This window comes from Schistocerca nitens, chromosome 11, assembly GCF_023898315.1.
Source record: "Schistocerca nitens isolate TAMUIC-IGC-003100 chromosome 11, iqSchNite1.1, whole genome shotgun sequence".
Classification (NCBI taxonomy): Eukaryota; Metazoa; Arthropoda; class Insecta; order Orthoptera; family Acrididae; genus Schistocerca; species Schistocerca nitens.
The window spans coordinates 75,614,011-75,639,811 of NC_064624.1; the positions used below are offsets into that span (position 1 = coordinate 75,614,011).

General features: G+C 41.2%; 2 protein-coding genes across 52 annotated transcripts in view; both read right to left on the reverse strand.

The window, feature by feature from the left end:
• Positions 1–25,801, reverse strand: part of LOC126212861 (zinc finger protein 83-like) — a 1,762,073-nt gene that overhangs the window by 958,989 nt on the left and 777,283 nt on the right. For 34 of the 50 annotated variants that reach the window (XM_049940350.1, XM_049940352.1, XM_049940318.1 and 31 more), the window contains one exon: positions 21,023–21,085. The exons of the other annotated variants lie outside the window; for them this stretch is intronic. In XM_049940350.1, the coding sequence (XP_049796307.1) occupies positions 21,023–21,085 (63 nt within the window). The remainder of the gene's footprint in view (positions 1–21,022; positions 21,086–25,801) is intronic. 50 annotated transcript variants of the gene reach the window in all.
• LOC126212871 (zinc finger protein 664-like) overlaps positions 1–25,801 on the reverse strand; it is a 576,054-nt gene that overhangs the window by 150,206 nt on the left and 400,047 nt on the right. The window lies entirely within an intron of this gene.

Genomic DNA, 25,801 nt, shown 5'->3' on the forward strand with positions numbered 1-25,801 from the left:
ATGGAAGATGGTATAAAGGCACTCAATGTCCTGTTGTGTTATTGGATTGTTGGTTCCTTTGTTCAAAATGCTCTTCAGCATTGATTTTGTTGCAATTTGTAGTTCTTGCAGTGATATTTATTGCACTTTTCAGCTCACATACAACCTTAAATTGCCTTCAACTGTGGCAAAAACACTCTGCAAGTATTCCCCAAAGGTTTTCCATGGGGTTCATATCCTGGCTGTGCGCATACCAGAGCAAAACATATGTATCTGTATCTTCAAACCACTCTTTGTGTGTAGTAGAAACATGCATAGATGCATTAACTTGTTGACATTCATTGCCTAGGTTCTGATACATTCTAATCAGTTCTGGCTCTAGCATCTCAGTGTAGTGTAAGTCTCAAGAGTCCATTCTTGTGTTTAGCCAAGCAATGGGTGATTTATGTTTAGTCCCGAAGACTGCCCAAACTGCAACACTTCTGCCACCAAAATTTATGTTCAATGTTACTTGCTGCACAGCTCTCACATCACGCCAATAATACTGAAGTCTAACTGGAAATTTAAATTAAATTTCTTCTCATCACTGAAAATCTCTATATCCCAATCTGAAGTCCACATATGTTCTTCAGTGAACAACTCCAGTCTAGCTTATTTATGTTTGAGTGTTAGAGCAGGTTTCTGCAGTCGTTCCTTGAATGCAAGATGTTTGGAACTTGACAAAATTTCTTGTACACGTCTGTCAGTTACTGACAACTGTAAATCAGGAACAAATTGAGAAGAATAACAGTTTGTAGCCCTTGCTTTGCATAAAAGGAACCCTTTCTGTGACTCAGATAATTTTCTATTTTTCTCATATTTTTCTTTCATCCACATCGTGCACCCAATCTAACGAAATTATCAATCACTGTAATTGAATGGTTCAACCTCTTAGTGATATGGTGGTCAGAGAATTCCATTACCTTGTACACTTTGATCTTTTTCTTTTTCATCCCATGCTGTTTCCCATATGACAGTGTCACAATCATGGTTTATGTACAAAACCCACACTGCCATTAATAGTGTGTTCCTTATTTGTTAAGGTAAATATGTACACAGTAATACCAGACAGAGCCTGCTCCTCTATATTGAGTTATACCATCTACCACCTGAAACATTGATGTCTTTGTTATATACTGTATTACATCAACTGCACTACCATTTGACTGTGTTTGTTGTCATACTGGATCTCAGACTATTGCATATACACTGTACACAATTATTCCAGCCAACAATGTCAATTTTTCCAACAAATATTCATGCCTTTATACTGATTTCCATTACTGTACTATTTTCCTGTTCTTAAAATTAAATTCCAGCCCCATCTCAAATTTTTATCTCCCTCAACAATCTGAATAATTTCTTTTATCTCATTATACATTTTTTCAATTGCTTTATCATCTGTAGATCTAGGAGGCACATGCATTTGCACTACTGTGGTAAGTCTTGGCTTTGTGACTATCTGGATTAAATTATGGAATTCAGTACACTGTTTACAGTAGATCAAATGTGATATTTTGTATTCAGTATTACATCTACTGCATTTGTGTTTCTGTTCATAAAGCTCTATTCACATGAACATAAAACCTGTTCTTCCTGCTACCACACTTTAAGATATGTACTTCTGCCTGTAAGCGCACTTACCAATCTACCCAATGGAGGGATCAGACATTCCATCTTCTGAGTTGCAGGATGCCAAGTTTGATTTATCTGATCACGACATCATTGTCCTTTCTATCCTCCTATCACAATTCTAGACATCTGAAAGTTAGTCATGGAATAGTTCACCAACGATAATGCTACCATAATTAAATCATACAGTAGATATGTGTATCTGCAGGAAATAGAATGGCTGTAGTTTTCCTTCACACCATTCACAGCAATAACACAGCACACGCCTGTTGACTAATAAGGCCATCTAACTGAATCTTTCAGCATGTTCCCTCTGCAGTATCTGGAGAGGCAACTGTCCCACTTTAGGAACCATATTTTAGTCTGCTCTCTTTACAGTTAAGCTTCCTCCCCCATGCAACATGTTTGTGCCAACAGTCACCCTGGCGATGAAGACATTTCTTTGAGTTTAATTTTCATGGAGGCAGTGCTTCAATCTCTTTGCAAGCAACAGCATTGACAGCTGCTATTTCTAGTTTAACGACTACACTTGCACAACCTGGAGCCCCGCCAACAACATACCCGCTGCCACTCATTGTATACAATGATGCAGCAGAGAACCAGGACATAAACAAAAAATGCTAGTAGCAACATTCCAAGCATTTAAGTTAACATGCATATACTTGTGCAAGACCCTTTTTTGTCATGGATTTCACCTCACGTGTATAAGTTGTTGCGTCAGCCCAACCCCTTACAAGAATTTTCCAGCCTTTCTTTCAATCACTTGTGAGTTATTTTCTACTTCCACTGTAAACATACGTTATGGCTGCTCTTGTGGAATTTTGCCACTGCGAAAAACAACCAAAAGAGTCATACAGGGTATGGGCAGCAGAAATACATTGATTTAGCCAACATAATTTTGTGACAAATTTTCATAGGGAATCCTATGGAGATCAAATGGTTCGTGATGCAATACATTTTTCTCCTGATAGGAAAGTTCAAGAGTTAGTTCTAGAATGTGAAAATTGTACCATTTTGGAAGTCATGAAGACACCTCAGTCATTTGACGTTTCATGGGCTGCAGGCAGTCAGGTGGAAGCCTGATCTGAAATATCAGGAATCTGTCCCTCTCACACTTCCCAGCCTTCAGTCAGTCCACAATGGAACATATGACTCTACTGCAGCAGTCCAGCAGATGTCTTTATGTTGTACAGGTAATTGTCATTTGTGACAACAGACCGAATCACAACAGTGACAGGCTAATGCTCTACTGCCTTTATGCCCACACTGCTTCATTCAACACGAATGGACTGCATGTCCCAAGAGCTGGAAAACATGTAACAGGTGACATAACAAAGGACACATTGCTTCTGTTCCTAACTCCTTCCCAAATCTGAGTGGGGATGAAATGAACATTGATATGAACAGTTTGTCAGCAGTGACAGTGTTCCAAAGCAAGATATACACTGACGTGTGTGTGCGTGGGTTGTAGCAACACTGGTGAATTCTCAGACTTACGTGGATTTGGATTCTCCCCCTCTGACACCAGTGTCACAGAGGTTGATGAGTAATACGAAACAACACATTCCCATTGTTGAACATTTTCTGCACCAGTGACTTCCAAGGCTGTGGTTTTTTCACTAAAATTCCTAGTTGTGGAGAATGTTTACACTGAAATTCTGCTTGGGTGCTTTTCAACGGATTTGATTCGCCATCAATGATGAAGTGCATGTGGTTTATGATAAACTTCCATATAAACAGTTAGATACCCTGTGTCAAATTTTCCTCTCTATTTTTCCCAGTACTGGGAAACAGAACGTCAGGCTTATATTCTGATGAAACAGTCTCTCTGACAGCATTTTTTCTGGGTCCACCTGGTACCAGTAAACTCACAGGATCAAGCAACAGCAGAATTAGTGTGTCTTCAATCACGTTATGTTATTCGACCTATTTCTTCCAGTGAATGGTCAGCACTACTGGTGATAATCAAAAGACCTACCAGTAAATAACACCTCTGCAGTTATTTTGGAAATTTATTACTCCACAGTCAATCATTAATACCTATCCTATTCTGCACCCTGATGATCTCTTAACAATATTATTGGGGGGGCCATATTTTTCACAGACTGGCTTCAGAGTGACATATTTACTGCTGCTGTTCAGTGAGGAATCTAAATGCCTTATAGTTATCAATACCCATTTGAGCTTTATCAATACCAGCATTTGCCTTTTGATGTAGCAAGCACGCCACCTATTTTTCAACACCTTGGGGCAACTTATTGCAACAGTTTGAGGCTGCATCAACTATTTAGATGACACTACAGTGTCCAGCACCTCCACAGAGAAACATTTGCAGAAGCTTTGCACTCCATTTTCTGTTTTACAGTCTGCATGGTTAAAGTCCAATTTGGAAGACAGCTTTTCAACCATCGATTATTTATTTGGGTTTTGAAGTGTCACATGCTGACATTAAACCATTGCACCAGCATATTGATGCTATTGACCTACTACTACACCCCACATCTATCACAGAATTACAAGCATTTTTAGGTAAAATTGCATATTACCACTAATTCACACCAGACACTATTACTGTGCCACAAGTGCTCAACACATTGTTACATATGAATGTTCGTTTTCACTGGTCCCAGCTTGCAACCGGACATTAAAGTAGTTTAAATGTAAGCTGCAGTTGGCCCTTTGTATGGTCACTTTTCAGCTGGACCAGCACACTGTGTTAGCAATGTACGCATCTGAGTTTGGTCTTCGTGCCGTCCTTGCTCATACGTGTGGGAATGGATCTGAACACCCTATTGCACGTACCTCTTAAATCCTTCAGTTCAATGCAGTAGGGTCAGTAGTGTTATTCTCTGAAAGAGAAAAAGGCTTTGGTGATTGCGTATGTTTTATAAAAAAATTATGTTTTTCTGCACAAGTCTACATTTCACCTGATCACAGACCACAAACCACTTGTCTTTCTTTTTAACGCTTTGGTGTCCTTGCCGAACAAGGGCATACAGCACTTACAGCAGTGAACTCTTTTCCTGTCATGATATGAGATATACTTTCGGCTTATAGTGCAACATGCAAATGTCTTTTAGCACTTGCCAACTGGCCAGGATCCAGAGTTTGACAAAGGAGAACTGTTTTCATTTAGACGCGGAAGCTCAAAATGTTGATGCTTTTCCTGTTACTAGCACTGAAACTGTGGTTGAGGTATTTGAAGATGCTGTTTTAATTAAAATTGTTTCTTTTGTGCAACACAGCTGGCTGGATAAATCTCTGGATCATGCTTCCAATCCTTTGAGAAATTGTTTTACATTATGAAGTCTTTCTGTTTGGAATGGATGGCTGCTGTTAGCTACAAGGGACACTGCTCCCCAGGTTGTGGTCCCGTCTGCCCTTCAGAGTAAGGTTACGTGTTTGCTACATGTGTGGCACTGGGGTGTGTCACATACAAAAGCATTAGCATACATGCATTTTTTGGGTAGGCACTGATGGAGAAATAGTGCTAGTTCTGGCAGATTGCAAACAGTGAGCCACCCATTAAGCGATTCCCTGTGATTCTCTGACACCATAGCCAGATACATCAGCCTTGGGAACAAATTCATGCAGATTTCATGGGACCTGTTTTGAATCTCTTTTGGCTTCTTGTAATTCATGCTTATTGGAAGTTTCTGTATACTTCTGTGGTGGCTACTATTTCAGCTTTGTGAAAAATTTTTTGCAATGGAAGGTCTTCTGTATACATTAGTCAAAGACAACAGCTCCCAGTTCATATCTTAGGAATTTGAAGATTCTTGTAAAGAAAGAGGCGTTCACCATGTCATGGCTCCTCCTTTCCACCTTCAGTCAAACAGGGAAGCTGAATGACTGGCATGAACATTTAAAGACTTGGATGAAAAATGTGTTTCGTTTGTGTCACCGGAAGTAGCTTTTGACTGGTTCCTCAGTTCTTATAGGTTCACCCCTGTTGGCAATAGGAGTCCAGCAGACTTGTTTCATGGACATCGGCCCTGGACTTCACTGTATCTGCCCTGCCCGACACGGGGCCATCTGCCAGCACAATGCAGTACCAGTGGCCAATGCCTCTGCGACATCCGCATGGCTGAGGGGAGGGCAATGTGACACATTGACCAGCTATGACCTCCCAGGGGTGGCTGCACGCTAGTTGTGCCTCCGACTCCCCTGTGTCGTCTGTCTGCCCAGCCGTCTAATACATCGCGGCCATTACCCTCACCTTCTCTGTCGCCACTGCCAATGTTTTCACAACTATCTCCTCTGCAGTGGATGCCCCCTTCAACTGTCACAGACCATGGTGGGGGCCCATGTCCCACACTGTTGCAGCCGACACCAGTGCTGCCACCTCCATCACAACCAGTGCCACATGTTCCATCACTATTAACACAACCTCCTTCCCTATTGTTGACATCAGACATGGAAATGGAAGCTGCACCAGTGCTGCCTGTCCTACCATATGGCCTTAGACAATAGGGCATGCACTGAACCTGTCCGCACTCATGCCACTTACGACCCTACGCATGGTGGCAGTAGATCACATGACTCAACAACCTACATTGCCCACAGAAGAAATGGACATGAGCATAGTGCTCACCTCCATGCAATGGAAGAGGAGTGCTTTAACTACCAGTTTAATATGTACATCACTTCATACTTTGCGCATAAAGTTTGTGCTTGATTTGGCCACTAGAGGCCACTTGGTATGCTAATACAACAGCAACTGTGTGCACATTCTAGCAGCTGCGCCCCCCCCCCCCCTTGGAACTAATGACTATATAGGCTGTAGTGCAAGGCTCCACCAACCACTTGGGTACTGCTAATTTTATAGTACCTCGTTTTCCATGTGTGTGTACTGTTCGAGCAATAAAGTACAATTTCCTTGGGTTATAACAAAACAGAATGCAGATTAAGGTTATGTGACATCTCTGTTTGATTTTAATGTATATCTTAACTCATTCCACCTCCTAGAATGTTCTCTTCCTTGATGGTATCTACACATAACAATGAACATATCAACAAATCAATGTATCAAGACACCTAGAGTGGTTGATAGTTCTTAAGAAGTACGAAGTTCTTTGCAAGAAAGGACTATGATAAAACTGACGAAACTGGTATGCAGGATAAATATAACACCTTATACACCCTCAGACCTCATGGCCAATATAATAATCCAAATTCCAAAGAATTCAGGTACAGAATGGTGTGAGTATTTCTGAACAATCAGTTTACTGAGTTGTGGAACATCAACTCAAATTATTTACAGAAGGATGGAATGACTTCTAAAAGTCAGTCTGCGGGGAGATCACATTGGATTTTCCAGAAAATTAGGAATACAGGAAGCAGTATTGATTTTGAGGTTTTGTTTTAGAAAACACATTGAAGAACAGCCAACCAATAATTATAGCACATGAAAATAAATGGAAAGCTTTTGAGAATATTAACTGGCACATGCTCTTCAATATTCTTAAATTATCCAAGATACACTGAAGGGAGTGAAAGTGTTTCTACAACTATACGGAAATTAACTGTAGTTCTAAGAGCTGAAGAAGAACCAAAACGGAAACTGTGTTGGCTAACAATGTGAGATATTGTTGTAACTTGTCCCCATACTATTCTCTCTGGAAATTGAACAAGTAGAAATGAAACTGAAGAACAATTTTGATAGGGAATTAAGAGACAAGGAGGACTTTAAAGGTTTGCTGATGTTACCATAATTGTCAGAGATGGAAAAGAATGTGGAAGATCAGCTGAACAGTACGCCACAAAAAAAGTAATATGAAAAATATCCATGAAAGTTAAACAAGGATAGTCAAATTAAGTAAGCTGAGGGTGAGGAAATTAGATTAGAAAATGGGACAATAAAAGGAGTAGACAAGTTTTGCCATTTGGTTAGTGAAGTAACTGATGATGGCCAAAGTACAGAGAATATAAAATGGCAATTGGCTATAGCACAAGAAAGTTTCCTGAAAAACAATTTTGTTAACATTAAATATAACTTTAATGTGTTAAGAAGTCCCTTCTAAAGGCATTTGTCTGGAGTGTTAACTTTTACAGAACTGATAAGTGGTCGATAAGCAGCTCAAGGAAAATAGAGAACAAGAATCTATTGAAATGTGCATTTACAGAAGAATGCTGAAGAATAGTTGGTAATACTCCATAAATAATAAAGAGGAATTGAATGTAATCAGGAACACAAGAAATTTACAGCAAAACTTGACAAAGGACAAGGAAAGATTGATGGGATACAGTATGAGGCATAAAGGCACAGTTACTTTGTGAGGCAAGGGAGGGTGGGAGGGAGGGAGGGAGGGAGGGAGGGAGGGAGGGAGGGAGGGAGGGAGGGAGGGAGGGATGGAGGGATAAGGAAATGTAGAGGAAACCAAATACCTGTTTGTGGTAACATGTGAAAGTCAAAAAAGGCTGTAGTAGTCATTCTGAAGTGAAAAAACTTGTACAGTTTAGAATAGTGTGGCATTAAACCAGCCTTTGAACTGAGAAGTACAACAATAATACTCAAATAAATAAATAAATAAATTGGAATGCTGTCCCATAAAATATTCTCTGCTTTGGTTGGTTTATTGTCAATGTAAAGTTACTCAAAATTCACGAAAGGTCAGAAGTAGTCTTCTCTTTCATTTTCAGAGCTATGAAATAATTGAATTAAAGTATGTCCACATTTCTTGTGAAGATTATACTTATGTATAATTTTATAAGACAGCAACTAGACAGTGGATAATATGGTATTGGATGACCTGCAATTAAACATTTATGGATCACTTAATGAGTACGAAAATCGGAATTGGATATAGTATACTGTACCATAAATAATTAGTTAATTATTGTAAAGCTTCGTGCAAGATAGATGTCATGTTTGGTGATCTTTGCTGAATACACACATCTAACCTGGTGTTAACTTCCTCCCATTTCTTATCCTTAATATGTTTGTTATTCAGAGTTACACAAGTGCCTCCAATAACTGTGCTATCATGATGGATTATCCAAACACACAAACTTAAATGGTTTGAAAGGTTATTGTTACAGCTCCACTGACACTGGCGACACTGACTTGATAAGCCGACAGATATAGAAGAGGATTGACCACACAATTTTCAAACTAATAAAATACAAGACTCCACAAGTCCTAAAGGTATGACAGTGTCATGGCATGCCTTGCGACTACCACTATTCTGGCCTGATAATATGCCACTCTGGTTTGTGCGGGTTGGAGCTAGGTTTCATAATTCAGGAAATCCACAGATTCTACCAAGTCTGCTCTAGTGGTTAGTGAGCTCTACCATCACTATGTTGCCAAATTTAAGGTTGTAATCACATCACGTCTTGCACAAAATTCATGTAGAGCACTGTAGTGCCATGCAATGGAGTCTGAATATCAGCAATAACACAGGCAGATTATGATCACCCTTTAGACAAATTGGATGCCCTGGCTAAACTAGCGATGGACTGCCAGTTTCACGCCATCTTAGAGAGTCATCTTCTGGTCATTTTGCAAAGGCAAAGGCAAAGGCAATGGCAAAGGCAAAGTTTAGCCTACAGCTCATGGAAAGCGTTACTCCCCTTATAACCAAAAAATTTGGCGTGGCATCTGCAGTGTAGTTACAGTGCCCTGAATGCAAGAACAATTCCAGACTCATATCCAATTCCCTTACCAACCCTTTGTCTGCTATGGATGAGTTAACGTATCATGCTCCACTGCTGCACAAGTGCTGAAGATGTGTTTAAACACAGCCCCTGTATTTTCCTCAAGCATTATTGATGTGTTTACATGTCCCATATCACCAACCTTCTCACTGATACAGATGAGCTATGTCAATATTTCAGAGAACACATAGTTTAAAATATTTTGAACAATTTATGAAATATGCCAATTGTAAATACCAAAATTCACAATGCTGGATATAAAATCCAATACCTCAAGAACAAAATGCTCTAAATTTTAAATTACATTTCGATACTTATCTACATTTCATACACAGCATTGTATGGGCTAAAATCAACTGCACACAAAGCTTACACAATGTGTTTATGTTTCAACAAACACTAGAATTTCATGCAATCATTTACTTAATTTGATACAACACAGGAACTATGATGAATACCGAAAATAAATTCAGCACTTTATCAAGTGAAGACATCCGACTGTAAGATCTGAAAACAAAATCAAATTTTTTCACCTAATAGTTTTCTTAAAATCATATGATGAGCATTTCGTAGTGGCTGGAGCCCCGTCTCCCAGCACACAGGTAATAGCATCATGCAAACAGTACAGCCACAACAAAGCAACACTCACCACAGAATGTGGAGAGCACATCTGGAGCCGTTAAAAGGTTATGTGACTACAATTGCATTCTCAGTGATGCTACTGTGTTCAGTGTACTGGACTGTGCAAAGACTTTTATGTAAATTCATGTGGTGAACAAACATTCCGAAGACTTCTGTAATAATGCCATTCGGCTTAAACAAAAATGTCAGCACAGTACAATAGCCCGTTATGTGCATGTGCCCACTGGGGAACTTGCATATAGGCGGAGATGCTGACCTTTGCCTTCATTTCAAATTGGGTTTCTCACTTAAGCTGTCTGCTGGACATTAGCACAGAGCAAGGCCAAAAAGTCGGGCCAGAGTTCGTTAACCAGCTAAGAAAATTCTGCCCTGCTCTCCGTTACTAGAGGACATTTACCACCCAACAAGCTACATCATGGTAAAACAATGGCTTACTTCTATAAAGGCTGCATAAATGTGTGGCACAACCAGCTGGAGAATTGAGTTATCTATGATCTTATTGGTCTTTCAAGACATTCATTGTCAGAAGAGCTCTAATACTGTGAAACATTTCAACTGCTCAGTGGATTCATCAATCCAAGGTCTGTACCATCATACTTCATTTGCTGCCTGAAGAATCATGCTGTATGCATTCGCTCACATCAAGCCTCAAGATGTTTAATGGCACCTACCTTTTTGCATATCACAACCTGCCCACATGCACACATTATGTTGTACATATATGGTGTCACTATCTCCACAAACTCTGTACACGGGCCCACATGGGTTATCAAAAGAGAAGCATGAACCATAAATACAGGGTGTTTGAAATAGAATATACAGCTTTTAAAGTAATGTAGCTTTTATTACACGCAACTTACAATTATAATTCAGCAAATGAAAGAGCAACTCAGTTTTGTCTGTGTAGCTGTGCACAAAGAGAATACTAGGGAATGACCGATAGTAACTGATGAATGTGCTGAACAAGTGAGAGTCTTTCACACATAGTCCACGAAATCAGTTAAGAAAGCTATTTGTGAACTAACTGTTCCAGTGATTTATGTGTGGAGACATAAGGTGACACAACTATGTCCTTATTGTTTGCAGTTGTAAGAAGCTCTAAAGACTACATCCTATGGTTTACTTGCCAATTTTGTAGATGAAAAGTTTCTGTATGGAGCGTATTTTCTGAATCATGTGGTCTTCAGTGATGAATCGACATTACACCTATGTGGACAGTTGCAATGAGACTCCATTCAATTGAATTGTTTTGCTCCATACCCCAGCAGAAAGTTTATGGCCTTGCTTTCTCACTGAAGCAACTGTAATTCATGCTTCTCATCTTGTTGTACTAGAACAGCAGCTCTTCCTTCAACTGGAAAAAGCTGAACCACAGAAGGTTATTTGGCAGCAATATTATGTGCCGCCTAACTGGTATAACTCAATATGTGATTATGCAATTGATTATACCACATTGTCTCTGACCAATGGATTGGTCATAAGGAGCTGGGTGACAAGAGCTTGGTTTGCATTAGCTCCATGTTCACACACAGTTTGATGCCATGCAGTTTTTAACTTTGGGGTTCACAAAGGATCATGTATCGGTGCCTCCCCTACCGGCTGATAAACCTGACTTCATGAACAGCATTGTTGCAACAATTACACCATGCACATTGAACAAGGTTTGGGAAGAATTCATCTATTAACTTTGTGTGTGACAAATGATGCTCACATTGAACATTTGCACAAAAAAGAAACCTCTTTGACTCGCTCTTTCATTTGACTATTATCAGAGTGTATACATCAACAAGGGAAAAAACTCCCAGAATTTTCCCGGTTAAAAATACTGTTTCCCCCGGGTGAAAAAACACTTTTTCCGTGTTAAGTGACAGTATATTCTTCCTTGCCACTGTAAAACTCATCAGTCCTTTGATTGTTTGTTTCAAATAAATTGACTGCCTCAGCAGAAAAGATTAATAAAAGCCAAATCTCTTTCACAAACCTTCAAAAATAACTTCATTGTTCTGCGAGGCAATTAATGCTTCACTGTCAGAAAGGTGGAAACAAAATCTGAAACTAATAACATATTTAGCCTTCCGTAATTATGCGAACTTTTTTTTTTAAATTTATTTGATAGCTCCCGGTCACAAAAATCTGTTTTGTTTTCATTTAACGTGGGAGCCATAAACAATGAGGAAACAATAAAATCGCTGAATGTATACACAGGTCACGTCGAGACGACACATCTCCCCACCACAACTCAGACTGCTCTATGCATCAGTCCCGGATTTACTGTGATTCCAAACCGGGGCAATATTAGATAGTGGCGCCCAGCCACACTTCTGTAACCAGAAGCAGGAGAACGTACTACTCATACACGACGCAACTGCTCAAACGAATCTTATTTAAACAGTTGTCACGTCAGGCTCATGGGAGGAAACATGTCGTTATGAAGCATTGCACATTCTTCCTAAAGCCTTTGACAAACTTTGCTGTTGGCAGACACTTATATAAGCACTGTGTTTTGTTGTTGTATGTCGCGCATTTCCTTCGCAACTTAAAAGTTTTATTTTCGTTTTTTCTCGTTCAGGTTTTGTTGCTGCAGTATTATTCTGCAGTAGTGGGATACAGTAATATCCTTTGTTAGAGTATTGGTTCTTACCATTCAAAATCACAAAAAATTAGCTGAAAACTAAAACAACAAAAAATTCCCAGAATTCTAAATAATTCCTGGGTTTTTCCCGGTTTTCTCCCAGATGAAAAAATTCCCAGGTCTTTCCCGGATCTCCCGGTTGTCCCGGGTCGTATACACCCTGATTATGTATAACGTAAGCTGAAGGTAATAAATGCTTCAGAGCCTTAAAATCAATACATTCATTCTGAAATACCCTGTATTTTACTAAATGGTAAAACAACAAAACAGCTACTATCTCAACACAGTAAAACCAGAGTACTTATTTCCAAATAAAAATGTGAAATACACTTGTGCCTCAAAGCCAGCCTCAGCTTCAAAACATGTACTATCATTCAAAATACACTCCAGGTGTTGCGTTCATTTTCTGACACAATATTTGGACAATGTTCCACTTATCCTTAAGGGACTGATGTAGCAAATGAGACCATCACCTGTTGTGTTTCGTAACTGTCAGTTAGTTCACACGACAGGTGCTCTTGATTCAGCATCAACAGTTTTGTTCAGGAAGGTTCCTTAGGCAGGCAGTGAAAACTCCTTTATTGAGAAGGTAGACATCTTGCCTAGTGTTAATTTACTGCAATTTACAAATCTCAAGATCTTGCTTTCACCAACACATATCTGTAAGTAAATATTTGTTATTCAGAGTTATATGAGTGCCAATAATTTGTGTGCTATCACACCTGAACACATGTATGTAAGTAGCTGGAACGAATATTGCCATAGCAGCTTCGACAAACATTTGTGAATCGTCTAATGGGAACGAAAATTGAAATTTTAGATAGATTATCTCATGAATAATTAATTATTATTCACCTTGGGTGAATACTGAGCACAAGAAATTTGAAGAAAAAGTCTTGTTTTGCTTGTTTCAAGCACTGAAAAACAAACAAATTGTGTGTACTGATTTGTTAGTACAGATGAGATGACTGAATGCTGAAAGGCATTATCAGTCTTAAATTATGATGATGATGAGATGAGATGTGTATCTCATGCTTGAAGTCAAAAAACAACAGCGGTCAAACAGAGTCCCACACCAAAAAAGTCAGTCAGTCTCATGTGTTTGAAAAGTTGTGAACAATTTTTTCTGAGATGCAAAACAAATTCTTGTAATGAAGTGATTCACATGGGAAAACTGATAGCAGGCAAACAACACATCAGTTTTTTAAGATGAATTGGATGGGAAAAAACATTGCCATTTGCACAGACAATAATTCTGCCCATGAAGGTGATTTGGCAATGTAGAAATTAAGAGGTCTGTAGAACATCCAGAAAATTCACTTGACTTTGCATTCCTAACTTGAATTTTTCCTCCATCTGATGAGAGTGTTGCTGGAAAATGTTTTTGGATACAACAAAGGAATCATGGAAGATACAAACTAGTGCTGTATCGACTGTCCTGCATCTCATTTCAGGGATGGATCCCAGTCACTGGAAAAATGTTGAATGTCTGACAGATGACAATGACCTAACAGAAGGCAATGTCAAATGTAATTACATTTTAAACCTAGAAACATTCTTTCACTTCGATTGTGACAAGTTTACATGTTACCCTGACGTATTCTCCCCTGAATGTAGAAAATACATGACAACTAAAACTGATTTATCAGGCACAACTGCTATACTACACACACACACACACACACACACACACACACACACACACACACATTGTTGTTGTTGTTGTTGTTGTTGTTGTGATCTTCAGTCCTGAGACTGGTTTGATGCAGCTCTCCATGCTACTCTATCCTGTGCAAGCTTCATCTCCCAGTACCTACTGCAGCCTACATCCTTCTGAATCTGCTTAGTGTATTCATCTCCTGGTCTCCCTCTACGATTTTTATCCACCATGCTGCCCTGCAATACTGAATTGGTGATCCTTTGATGCCTCAGAACGTGCCCTACCAACCGATCCCTTCTTCTAGTCAAGATGTGCCACAAACTCCTCTTCTCCCCAATCCTATTCAATGCCTCCTCATTAGTTATGTGATCTACCCATCTAATCTTCAGCATTCTTCTGTAGCACCACATTTCGAAAGCTTCTATTCTCTTCTTGTCCAAACTGTTTATCGTCCATGTTTCACTTCCATACATGGCTACACTTGTAGATGCATGCGGTCCACTGGGCCTGATCACGTAGTAGTAGTAGTAGTAGTAGTAGTAGTACATGGCTACACTCCATACAAATACTTTCAGAAACGACTTCCTGAAACTTAAATCTGTACTCGATGTCAACAAATTTCTCTTCTTCAGAAACGCTTTCCTTGCCATTGCCAGTCTACATTTTATATCCTCTCTACTTCGACCCTCATCAGTTATTTTGCTCCCCAAATAGCAAAACTCCTTCACTACTTTAAGTGTCTGATTTCCTAATCTAATTCCCTCAGCATCACCCGACTTAATTCGACTACATTCCATTATCCTCGTTTTGCTTTTGTTGTTGTTCTTCTTATATTCTCCCTTCAAGACACTGTCCATTCCGTTCAACTGCTCTTCCAAGTCCTTTGCTGTCTCTGACAGAATTACAATGTCATTGGCGAACCTCAAAGTTTTTATTTCTTCTCCATGGATTTTAATACCTACTCCAAATTTTTCTTTTGTTTCCTTTACTGCTTGCTGAATATACAGATTGAATAACATCAAGGAGAGGCTACAACCCTGTCTCACTCCCTTCCCAACCATATTAGTATGTGGAAAATAACAAAGGTGTGCCACATATCCATGCAATTAATGAATGTCAACCATTATGTATACAAGCTCTTCCTTAAAAATCACATGAAGAGAATAACCTAGCCTTGATATAAAAACAATTTGGAATATATGGATAGGACAAAATTGTTGAGGCTTTCGTGGCCACTTGTTGACAAACTGCCTATTGGCTTCTGTCTCGGGTTCTTCGGCCGACGTTCATCTAATGATTTTTCTGACGTTTCGCCAGCCACTCGTGCTGGCGAAACGTCAGAAAAATCATTAGATGAACGTCGGCCGAAGAACCCGAGACAGAAGCCAATAGGCAGTTTATATGGATAGTGCAAATGAGAAAAATTACATTTATTAGATTGTCTTCAGGTGCACTGACCAAAGAACCAAAAGATAAAAATACAAGTTCTCTTTCTACCAGATCTATACAGGGATATAATGGAATCTAATCATTGCATTAATGATCAATTTTTTAAACATCCCTGAATGTGGGTAAATTTTGATCTTAGCTTGTAAAATGAACCCAGTTCACAAATTTGCTACGTTGTATAACACTTAACTTGCACTAACTGAACAATGTTTAGTATTAATTTAGTTTAGGTGAGGTAGGTTGGAAAGAGCACTGAATCAGCATTTGACCTGACTGTTCATCAGACTGCACCTTGTAAAGGGACATCCTCCTGCAACATTACTTTTCGTCAACAGTAGTAGCCGATACCAGAAATATTTTTTGAATTTTCAACATGTCAGTATTATATCAGCCATTTTTCTGAAAAATTTCATATAATTTTATACACAATACATTATATTTCAAGTTAAAACCTATGAAAAGAAATTACTTTATTTTCGTTGTTACACTTGATATGTACTAGCTCTAAATGTCCACTTATATTTTTTTTAAACATTTGAAATTATGAAACATTTGGCACATTTCAATTTTTTATTATTAATTACACAATCTAGGATTGTTTATTATGTTTATTTCTGTAATCATCATAAAATAATATTCTAAACTGACAGAAATTGATTTGTCAAGAAAAATTGTAAACCCTCTGGAATAATGTTATTACTGCAGAGCAAAGTGGAAAAAAGTGTGCTTCTGGCGTGATAAGAGGTCTTTTTTTTTTAGTTGGGATGAACAATGTTATTTTGGCTTTGCTAATGTGAAAATTCAAATGACCATGTGTATAGTAAAATACACACAATAAATCATCGAAAAAACAAAAGTTCTGCACAGACATTCTTCAAATTTATTTGGATCTATTAGACGATGAAAACTTAAAATGTGAAAATTTCAGCTTCAAAATTCAGAACCCCTAGATATGAAGGATTGGAGTCAACTGTGCAAGAAAAGATAGGAAAAAAGGTGGTTGTAAATCTTACCTATCTTGAATCTCATGAAAAAACATCATCATCGTAGACAATAGTGATGACAAAGAAGGGGGGGATAGATTACAAGCCATTAATTGTACATCACAGATAAACTACAAAATTGTTTAAGGTTTTGTGTTTCAACGGTGGACGGCATGAGGTGGAAGAAACTTCTCACATTCTGCAAGACACTTCTCCATGGGGACAAGTATTGATATGGATATCTTTGAAGTAAACATGAATACACAGCTCTCAGCATTTATAGCTCTTGGGCAAGGAATTTTGACCATTGCAGTACTCATAATTCTAGGAAACAGCAAATGCTGTATTAAGTTGGTGGGTATTGTAGATAATAATCTTTATAACCAATATGGTAGTGAATGTACCGTATTTACTCGAATCTAAGCCGCACTCAAGTCTAAGCCGCACCTGAAAAATGAGACTCGAAATCAAGGAAAAAAATTTTCCCGAATCTAAGCCACACCTGAAATTTGAGACTCGAAATTCAAGAGGAGAGAAAAGTTTTAGGCCGCACCTCCAAATCGATACAAAGTTGGTCCATTTTAATATGAGACACAATTTAGGTCGAATGAATGACGATACAACTACAGTAGTTTGGTTCGAGTCGTAAGCTTAGCAGTTCAGTTTTACAAGGTAGCCATTGCTATGCGTCAGGCGCTCCGTCCGTATTGATATGGGCGCCCTTCCTTTTTCACGTGCTTCATCTGGTTTGAATTGATTGCTTATTTTTCTTTCATCTGATAAGTGCCATTTTCTTTGTTATAGGTGTAAACATCACTCTAAGCTGAAAATGCATTACTGTACTGTGTCATGCATTGTTTGTCGCATTCTGATAGTGCGTGTTCATGGCCTGTCGTCGCTCGCGGCATGGCTTGCTTTTGTGCACGATACCGCCGCTTACAATTAAAAAAAGAGAGACAGAGGAATAGTATCATTAGCGAAACAATGGCAAGAGACTGCTATTTGTTGTTACCTACACTGCTGCTTTCTTTGATAATAATCAACAAGAACCAAATGATACACTGCGTATGATAGATGATGTTCTGAACGAGAGTTTAGCGAAAATTTTTCCCCATTTGAAAATCTTTGCAGATGCCGCTTTAGTACATTACATTACATTCTGCACAGAAATTTGTCATCTTAGATTTTAAAAAGCTAGTCAGTTGCCGTGCTTCATTTCTGACTGTATCACTATAAGGCATAAGAATAATATGAATATAAACATGACATGATATGTACACTCCTGGAAATGGAAAAAAGAACACATTGACACCGGTGTGTCAGACCCACCATACTTGCTCCGGACACTGCGAGAGGGCTGTATAAGCAATGATCACACGCACGGCACAGCGGACACACCAGGAACCGCGGTGTTGGCCGACGAATGGCGCTAGATGCGCAGCATTTGTGCACCGCCGCCGTCAGTGTCAGCCAGTTTGCCGTGGCATACGGAGCTCCATCGCAGTCTTTAACACTGGTAGCATGCCGCGACAGCGTGGACATGAACCGTATGTGCAGTTGACGGACTTTGAGCGAGGGCGTATAGTGGGCATGCGGGAGGCCGGGTGGACGTACCGCCGAATTGCTCAACACGTGGGGCGTGAGGTCTCCACAGTACATCGATGTTGTCGCCAGTGGTCGGCGGAAGGTGCACGTGCCCGTCGACCTGGGACCGGACCGCAGCGACGCACGGATGCACGCCAAGACCGTAGGATCCTACGCAGTGCCGTAGGGGACCGCACCGCCACTTCCCAGCAAATTAGGGACACTGTTGCTCGTGGGGTATCGGCGAGGATCATTCGCAACCGTCTCCATGAAGCTGGGCTACGGTCCCGCACACCGTTAGGCCGTCTTCCGCTCACGCCCCAACATCGTGCAGCCCGCCTCCAGTGGTGTCGCGACAGGCGTGAATGGAGGGATGAATGGAGACGTGTCGTCTTCAGCGATGAGAGTCGCTTCTGCCTTGGTGCCAATGATGGTCGTATGCGTGTTTGGCGCCGTGCAGGTGAGCGCCACAATCAGGACTGCATACGACCGAGGCACACAGGGCCAACACCCGGCATCATGGTGTGGGGAGCGATCTCCTACCCCGGCCGTACACCACTGGTGATCGTCGAGGGGACACTGATTAGTGCACGGTACATCCAAACCGTCATCGAACCCATCGTTCTACCATTCCTAGACCGGCAAGGGAACTTGCTGTTCCAACAGGACAATGCACGTCCGCATGTATCCCGTGCCACCCAACGTGCTCTAGAAGGTGTAAGTCAACTACCCTGGCCAGCAAGATCTCCGGATCTGTCCCCCATTGAGCATGTTTGGGACTGGATGAAGCGTCGTCTCACGCGGTCTGCACGTCCAGCACGAACGCTGGTCCAACTGAGGCGCCAGGTGGAAATGGTATGGCAAGCCGTTCCACAGGACTACATCCAGCATCTCTACGATCGTCTCCATGGGAGAATAGCAGCCTGCATTGCTGCGAAAGGTGGATATACACTGTACTAGTGCCGACATTGTGCATGCTCTGTTGCCTGTGTCTATGTGCCTGTGGTTCTGTCAGTGTGATCATGTGATGTATCTGACCCCAGGAATGTGTCAATAAAGTTTCCCCTTCCTGGGACAATGAATTCACGGTGTTCTTATTTCAATTTCCAGGAGTGTATGTACAATACAGATTTCAGAGTTCAATGTGACAATTTTTTTCCCATAATCTATGATCAACTGCTTTGTCTCTACTGAGGATGCTGGTGCCACACACACACACACACACACACACACACACACACACACACACAAGATTTTAGGAGGGCCTAATGTGTGGAGAAGATATCACTTCTCTGTATTTGTAAATGTAGTATTTGGAGGAAGTACTAGGATGACTGTGGCTATTGTGCCAGGAAATCATGTATACTTTGGAGGCTTTGAATCTACATTGAAGTTCTGGCAGACAATCACCACTAGGTTGTAACTAGGTACAGAGTAACAGAAAACAACACTTTTAGCATCTTTGTGTGGTTATTTTACAACAAAATGTCATTTACACAAGCTATGCCAACAATTTTAAGATTGTATAACAAATGGCATCTTTGCTAATTATAAAGTGATGGCTAGTTAAAGCAAACTGACAAAACTTATGAGAGGAAAATGAATGTTTTTCATAGTGATAATCAGCACTCAACAAAGAATAGTAAACTATTTGCAATACAAATATTTGCTAAATCTAACTACAACATTAATTTTGAATAGCCTTTGAGGGACTTACTACCTCCATCATCATGTGTACATATTTACTACAGAAATTACAACATTTTTGTGCTTTCCTTCCCTCCTCTTCCCCACCCCACACACATGTACTGTGAATTCAGAAGATGTGTTTATGTAATCTGCCACATTTAAGGGAAAAATGTATAAATTTATATGGACAAATAATTGTTTCAAATACCAGATGTTTACAGTTCGTCAGACATTCCAAAAAGGATTCAAGACAGAGAAGTAAGAAATTATTCCAAGTAAAAATTACTGAATGTATTATGTAGAAATTTGCTTTTGACAAAAGGAAAAATTGAACATGGTTTTCCTGCCTCGATCACATGCTACAACAATGAGAATTTGGCAGGGCCCAGAATGCATACTTGAATGGTCATATTATTCACACAATTAGTCATTAAAGTGGGGAATCTAGGCTCCAATCCCGGTCAAGGCAGCAATTTTCATATTTTGATTCGTAAGTATATCATCACAATAACTCATAATTCCTATCTGTAGTGACATATGCAAGGAACTAATTCTTAAAATATACACACTAAAACTATTGCACAAGCTCACTGATACTACTTCGGCTAATGTTAAGAGAGGACTCCCCCCCCTAAAGTCTTTGTTGTGGTGAGTCTGATTTGTAGCTAAGTCTGAGATCTAGGTTATGTTTGAAAGTGGCAATTTGGCCGAGAGTTGGCAAAGCTAATGGATGTAAAAGCAGTAAAATCTTGTGGTGGTAATAAGCTGACTAGTAGTGTAGCCCCATCTTTATCTCCATGCCATACTGAAAAATACAGGGGAGGAGGTTCAAATTTAACTTTTACCGATACTTCAGTTCATTTAGTGTAAATTTTAATGCTCTATTTTGCCTGCTTTCCCTGGTTTTCTGCCAGGGGCCTATAATATTACAATGAGTGTAATCATTAGAGGCACTACAGTGAAAGCCTGAACGCCAATGGAGAGCTGCATTGCTTATCATTCCCATTATGATCACAACTGTGGCACAATTCAAATGTGCTTAATTTCATATAGTTACATAAATTCTTGAATTACCTCTTGATTCACACACTCTTGCAATTCTTCTTTCACGTTCACAGTGGATGGGCAAACCTGGACCTGCGGTAATAATAAAACCACATAATTAGTGTGCTTAAGCAGTTGTAATTTTAATAGTTTTCTGTAAAACTTATGGCACTATTAAGTTTAACAATAATAATAATTTTATTACTAGTTCTTTTTTCTGAGAGGAATTATCTCGAACAATGGAAACTCCAGGTTGGGATATCAGCAAAAGATAGAATGGTGCTGACTGTAAAGATGACATGTTAAACTGCAAACAGATACAATGAAAAGAAACTTACACATTAGTTTTGTCCTTTTCTGACTAAGTTAATCAGTAAGTGTCTTTTCACTGTGTCTGCCTGCAACTTAGTGTCCCATCTTTCCCTTATGTTATCGATATTCACACAGAAAGATGTGTCATATATATCATAAACCATTTGCCAAGTAATGGAAAGTCAAGGATTGAATAAAAACAATAATATGACGGTAGATCACTACTCACCATATAGCGAAGATGCTGAGTCTTAGACACGCGAAGTGAAAAGACTGCTACATTGGCCAGAGACAGAGGTCACATGTATGTGTACGCAAATTGTTCTTGTGCAAATGTGTATGGGCGTTTTCTACATCGAAAGGAAGCCTTTTGGCCAGAAGTTAAAATGCTAAATAAGTTTTTCTGTTGCCCCTGTGTTACTGAATGTTTCTTCTGTATGGTAAGTGCTCATCTATTTTTTCGTAATATTGTTACAAATGACTTTTTCTCAACAGGTGATTTTATTAAACCTATGGATGATACACAAACCTGCTCAGTAACAAAATGTCCTGGATGCAGACATGACAATTCTTACAATGAAGTCACAAAAATGTCGAGAAATTACATTTTCAAAGTTCAGGGGCTGAGAGTTGGGGGATATTCATCCGTACCCTGTTTCTCCTAGACTCAGCTTACACACACTGACCAGATAAACGAAGACTTTCTTGGTTAGGTAGTCAATTTACCCCGTTATATTCCAAGGGCTAATTTTGTGTGAGTTCTTGCATTTGTGTTTTCGTTGCTTCTCCTGAATTGTTCTAGGTGAAAGAACTGAAAGAAGGAACACAAAATTCACAGTGATAGAAAAGTTTGTTTCAGTTTCCCCATTAAATTTCAGCCTTAAAACTGGATGATATTGCCACATTTTAAAGAAAATGAACAAGAACTAAGTTTTAGCATTAATTTTAAGTGAGGATGTAATGGATTTTGGTCCAAAAAATATATTTTTCAAAAATATTATTTCCTTATCTACACAGTTTAATCTATGTTGTGTGTGAATTTTATGATGATAGTAACTTCAGAAATGCCTTTAAATTGTTAAACTGCTCTGCACTTGTGGCCACTCCCACCTTTTCTAACATTGGGAAACTGCTTGCTTCAGCGGAGTTTGTCAGTGTTTTTTTTTTTTTTTTTGGTGGTTTTAGGGCACACAACGTCAACGGTCATTAGCGCCCAGACTACTTTAGGAATGCACCGCGAGTCACAAGTTCAAAACAGCAACGAAACGGAAAACACGATGAAAGACAGACTGACAGGCATAGGATTAAAAAAGAAAACAGCATAATCAAATGTCCTTTGAGAGGGTTGTCAAATTGATAAAATGAAGAACGCGAGCAGCTGCTCGTGGGTCATCCGCTAAAATGGCTTCTACAGTACATGGCAGGCCAAGATCGAGACGCAGGGTGTTAAAATCCGGACACGACGTTAAAATGTGGCGGACCGTCAGCAATTGCCCACATGGGCAGAACGGCGCCGGCGCAGCCGTCAACAGATGGCGATGGCTGAACCGGCAGTGGCCAATTCGCAACCGGGCCAAAACTACCTCCTCCCACCGAGAAGGGCGTGAGGAGGACGTCCAAGCCACGGGAAGAGCTTTCAAGGCCCGAAGCTTGTTGTCTGCAGGTGCAGCCCAATCGGCATGCCACAGCGATACAATGCGCCAACAAATTACCCTGCTACAATCTGACGAAGGGACACAACAAGAAGCTGTCCGAGGCTGGAGGACCGCAGCCTTGGCCACGGCATCTGCAGCTACATTCCCAGGGATACCGACATGGCCAGGAACCCACATAAAGCTAACCAGAGAACCGACGTCCACCAGCTGCTGAAGAGAGTGTTGGATCCGGTGCACGAAAGGGTGAACCGGGTACGGATCACCGAGGCTCTGGATAGCGCTCAGGGAATCGGAGCAGATGACATATGCAGAATGTCGGTGGCGGCAGATGTAAAGGACAGCCTGGTAGAGGGCAAAGAGCTCAGCTGTGAAGACCGAACAATGGCCATGGAGCCGATATTGGAAACTTTGTGCCCCGACAATAAAAGAACACCCGATCCCGTCATTGGTCTTAGAGCCATCTGTATAAATGAAGGTCATATTAATGAACTTCGAACGAAGTTCGACAAAACGGGAGTGGTAGACTGAACCGGGGGTAACCTCCTTCGGGAGCGAGCAGAGGTCAAGGTGGACGCGAACCTGAGCCTGGAGCCAAGGTGGCGTGTGGCTCTCGCCCACTCGAAAGGTGGCAGGGAGTGAAAAATTAAGGTGTTGAAGGAGGCGACGAAAGCGAACTCCAGGGGGTAGCAGGGCGGAGACATACAACCCGTATTGACTGTCGAGAGAGTCATCAAAAAAGGAACGATAAGACGGGTGGTCGGGCATTGCCAGTAGCCGACAGGCATACCGACAAAGCAGTATAGCGCGCCGGTAGGTGAGTGGCAACTCACCAGCGTCAGCATGAAGACTCTCGACGGGACTAGTATAAAACGCTCCGATCGCAAGTCGTAAACCCCGATGTTGTATGGAGTTGAGATAGCGTAAGATGGATGGCCGTGCAGAGGAGTATACGAAGCTCCCATAATCCAGCTTGGAGCGGACGATCGACCGATATAGGCGAAGTAGGACGGTTCGATCCGCTCCCCACTACATACCACTGAGAACACAGAGGACATTGAGAGAACGGGTACAACGGGCAGCCAAATATGACACATGTGGAGACCAACTAAGTTTCCTGTCAAATGTAAGACCTAAAAATTTTGTTGTCTCCACGAATGGGAGAGCAACGGGACCGAGTCGTAAGGACGGTGGGAGAAACTCTTTGTAGCGCCAGAAGTTAATACAGACCGTCTTCTCGGCAGAAAAACGGAAGCCATTGGCGACACTCCACGAGTAAAGACGGTCAAGAGAACGCTGAAGACAGCGCTCCAGGAAACACGTACGCTGCGCGCTGCAATAGATGGTAAAATCGTCCACGAAAAGGGAGCCTGATACATCAGCTGGGAGGCAATCCATTATTGGATTGATCGCTATGGCGAAGGGAGCGACGCTCAAAACTGAGCCCTGTGGCACCCCATTCTCCTGGCGAAAGGTGTCTGACAGGACAGAACCCACACGTACCCTGAACTGTCGATCCATTAAAAAGGAACGAATAAAAAGAGGGAGGCGACCGCGAAGGCCCCATGTATGCATGGTGCGGAGAATGCCCGCCCTCCAACAGGTGTCGTAAGCCTTCTCCAAATCAAAGAACACAGCCGCGGTCGGGCGCTTCCGCAAGAAGTTATTCATAATGAAGGTTGACAAGGTAACCAGATGGTCAACAGCAGAGCGGCGCCTACGAAATCCACATTGTACATTGGTAAGGAGGCCTCGAGACTCGAGCAGCCAAACCAATCGAGAGTTAACCATTCGCTCAATCACTTTACAGACACAGCTGGTAAGCGAGATGGGTCGATAACTGGAAGGCAAGTGCTTGTCCTTCCCCGGATTAGGAATTGGGACAACAATAGACTCGCGCCAGCATGCGGGAACATGTCCCTCAATCCAGATGCGATTGTAAGTACGAAGAAGAAAACCTTTACCCGCAGGAGAAAGGTTCTTCAGCATCTGAATATGAATAGAATCAGGCTCTGGAGCGGAGGACCGTGATCGGCCAAGTGCGTTTTCGAGTTCCCGCATGGTGAATGGGGCATTATAACTTTCACGATTCGAGGAGCGGAAGTTAGGTGGCCTAGCATCCTCTGCCTGTTTGCGGGGGAGGAAAGCAGGGTGGTAATGAGCGGAGCTCGAAACCTCTGCGAAAAAGCGGCCGAAGGCATTGGAGACAGCCTCAGGGGCCACAAGGACGTCATTCGCGACCATCAAGCCAGAAACTGGTGAGTGGACCTTAGTGCCAGATAGCCGGCGCAGGCTACCCCAGACAACAGAAGAAGGAGTAAAACTGTTGAAGGTGCTTGTGAAAGCAGCCCAGGTGGCTTTCTTGCTTTCTTTAATAATACGACGACACTGTGCACGTAATCGTTTATAATTGATACAATTCGCCACTGTAGGGTGGCGTTTAAAGGTGCGTAAAGCACGTCGTCGAGCACGTAAAGCGTCTCTACATGCTGCGGTCCACCAGGGGACCGGTACGCGACGTGGAGAAGAAGTAGGGTGAGGGATGGAATATTCAGCAGCAGTGAGAATGACTTCCGTGAGGTGTGCGACCTGACTATCGCAGCTTGTGAATGGTTGATCCTGAAAGGTCGCCCTGGAAGAGAAGAGCCCCCAGTCTGCTTTGGAGATGTTCCAACTAGATGAGCACGGAGAGGGGGTATGCTGCAGGAGATGGATAACACACGGGAAGTGGTCGCTCGAATATGTATCAGAAAGTGCATACCACTCGAACCGGCGTGCAAGTTGGGGAGTACATATAGAGAGATCTAAAGGGGAATAGGTGTCCGAAAGAAAAGTAGGGGCGCCA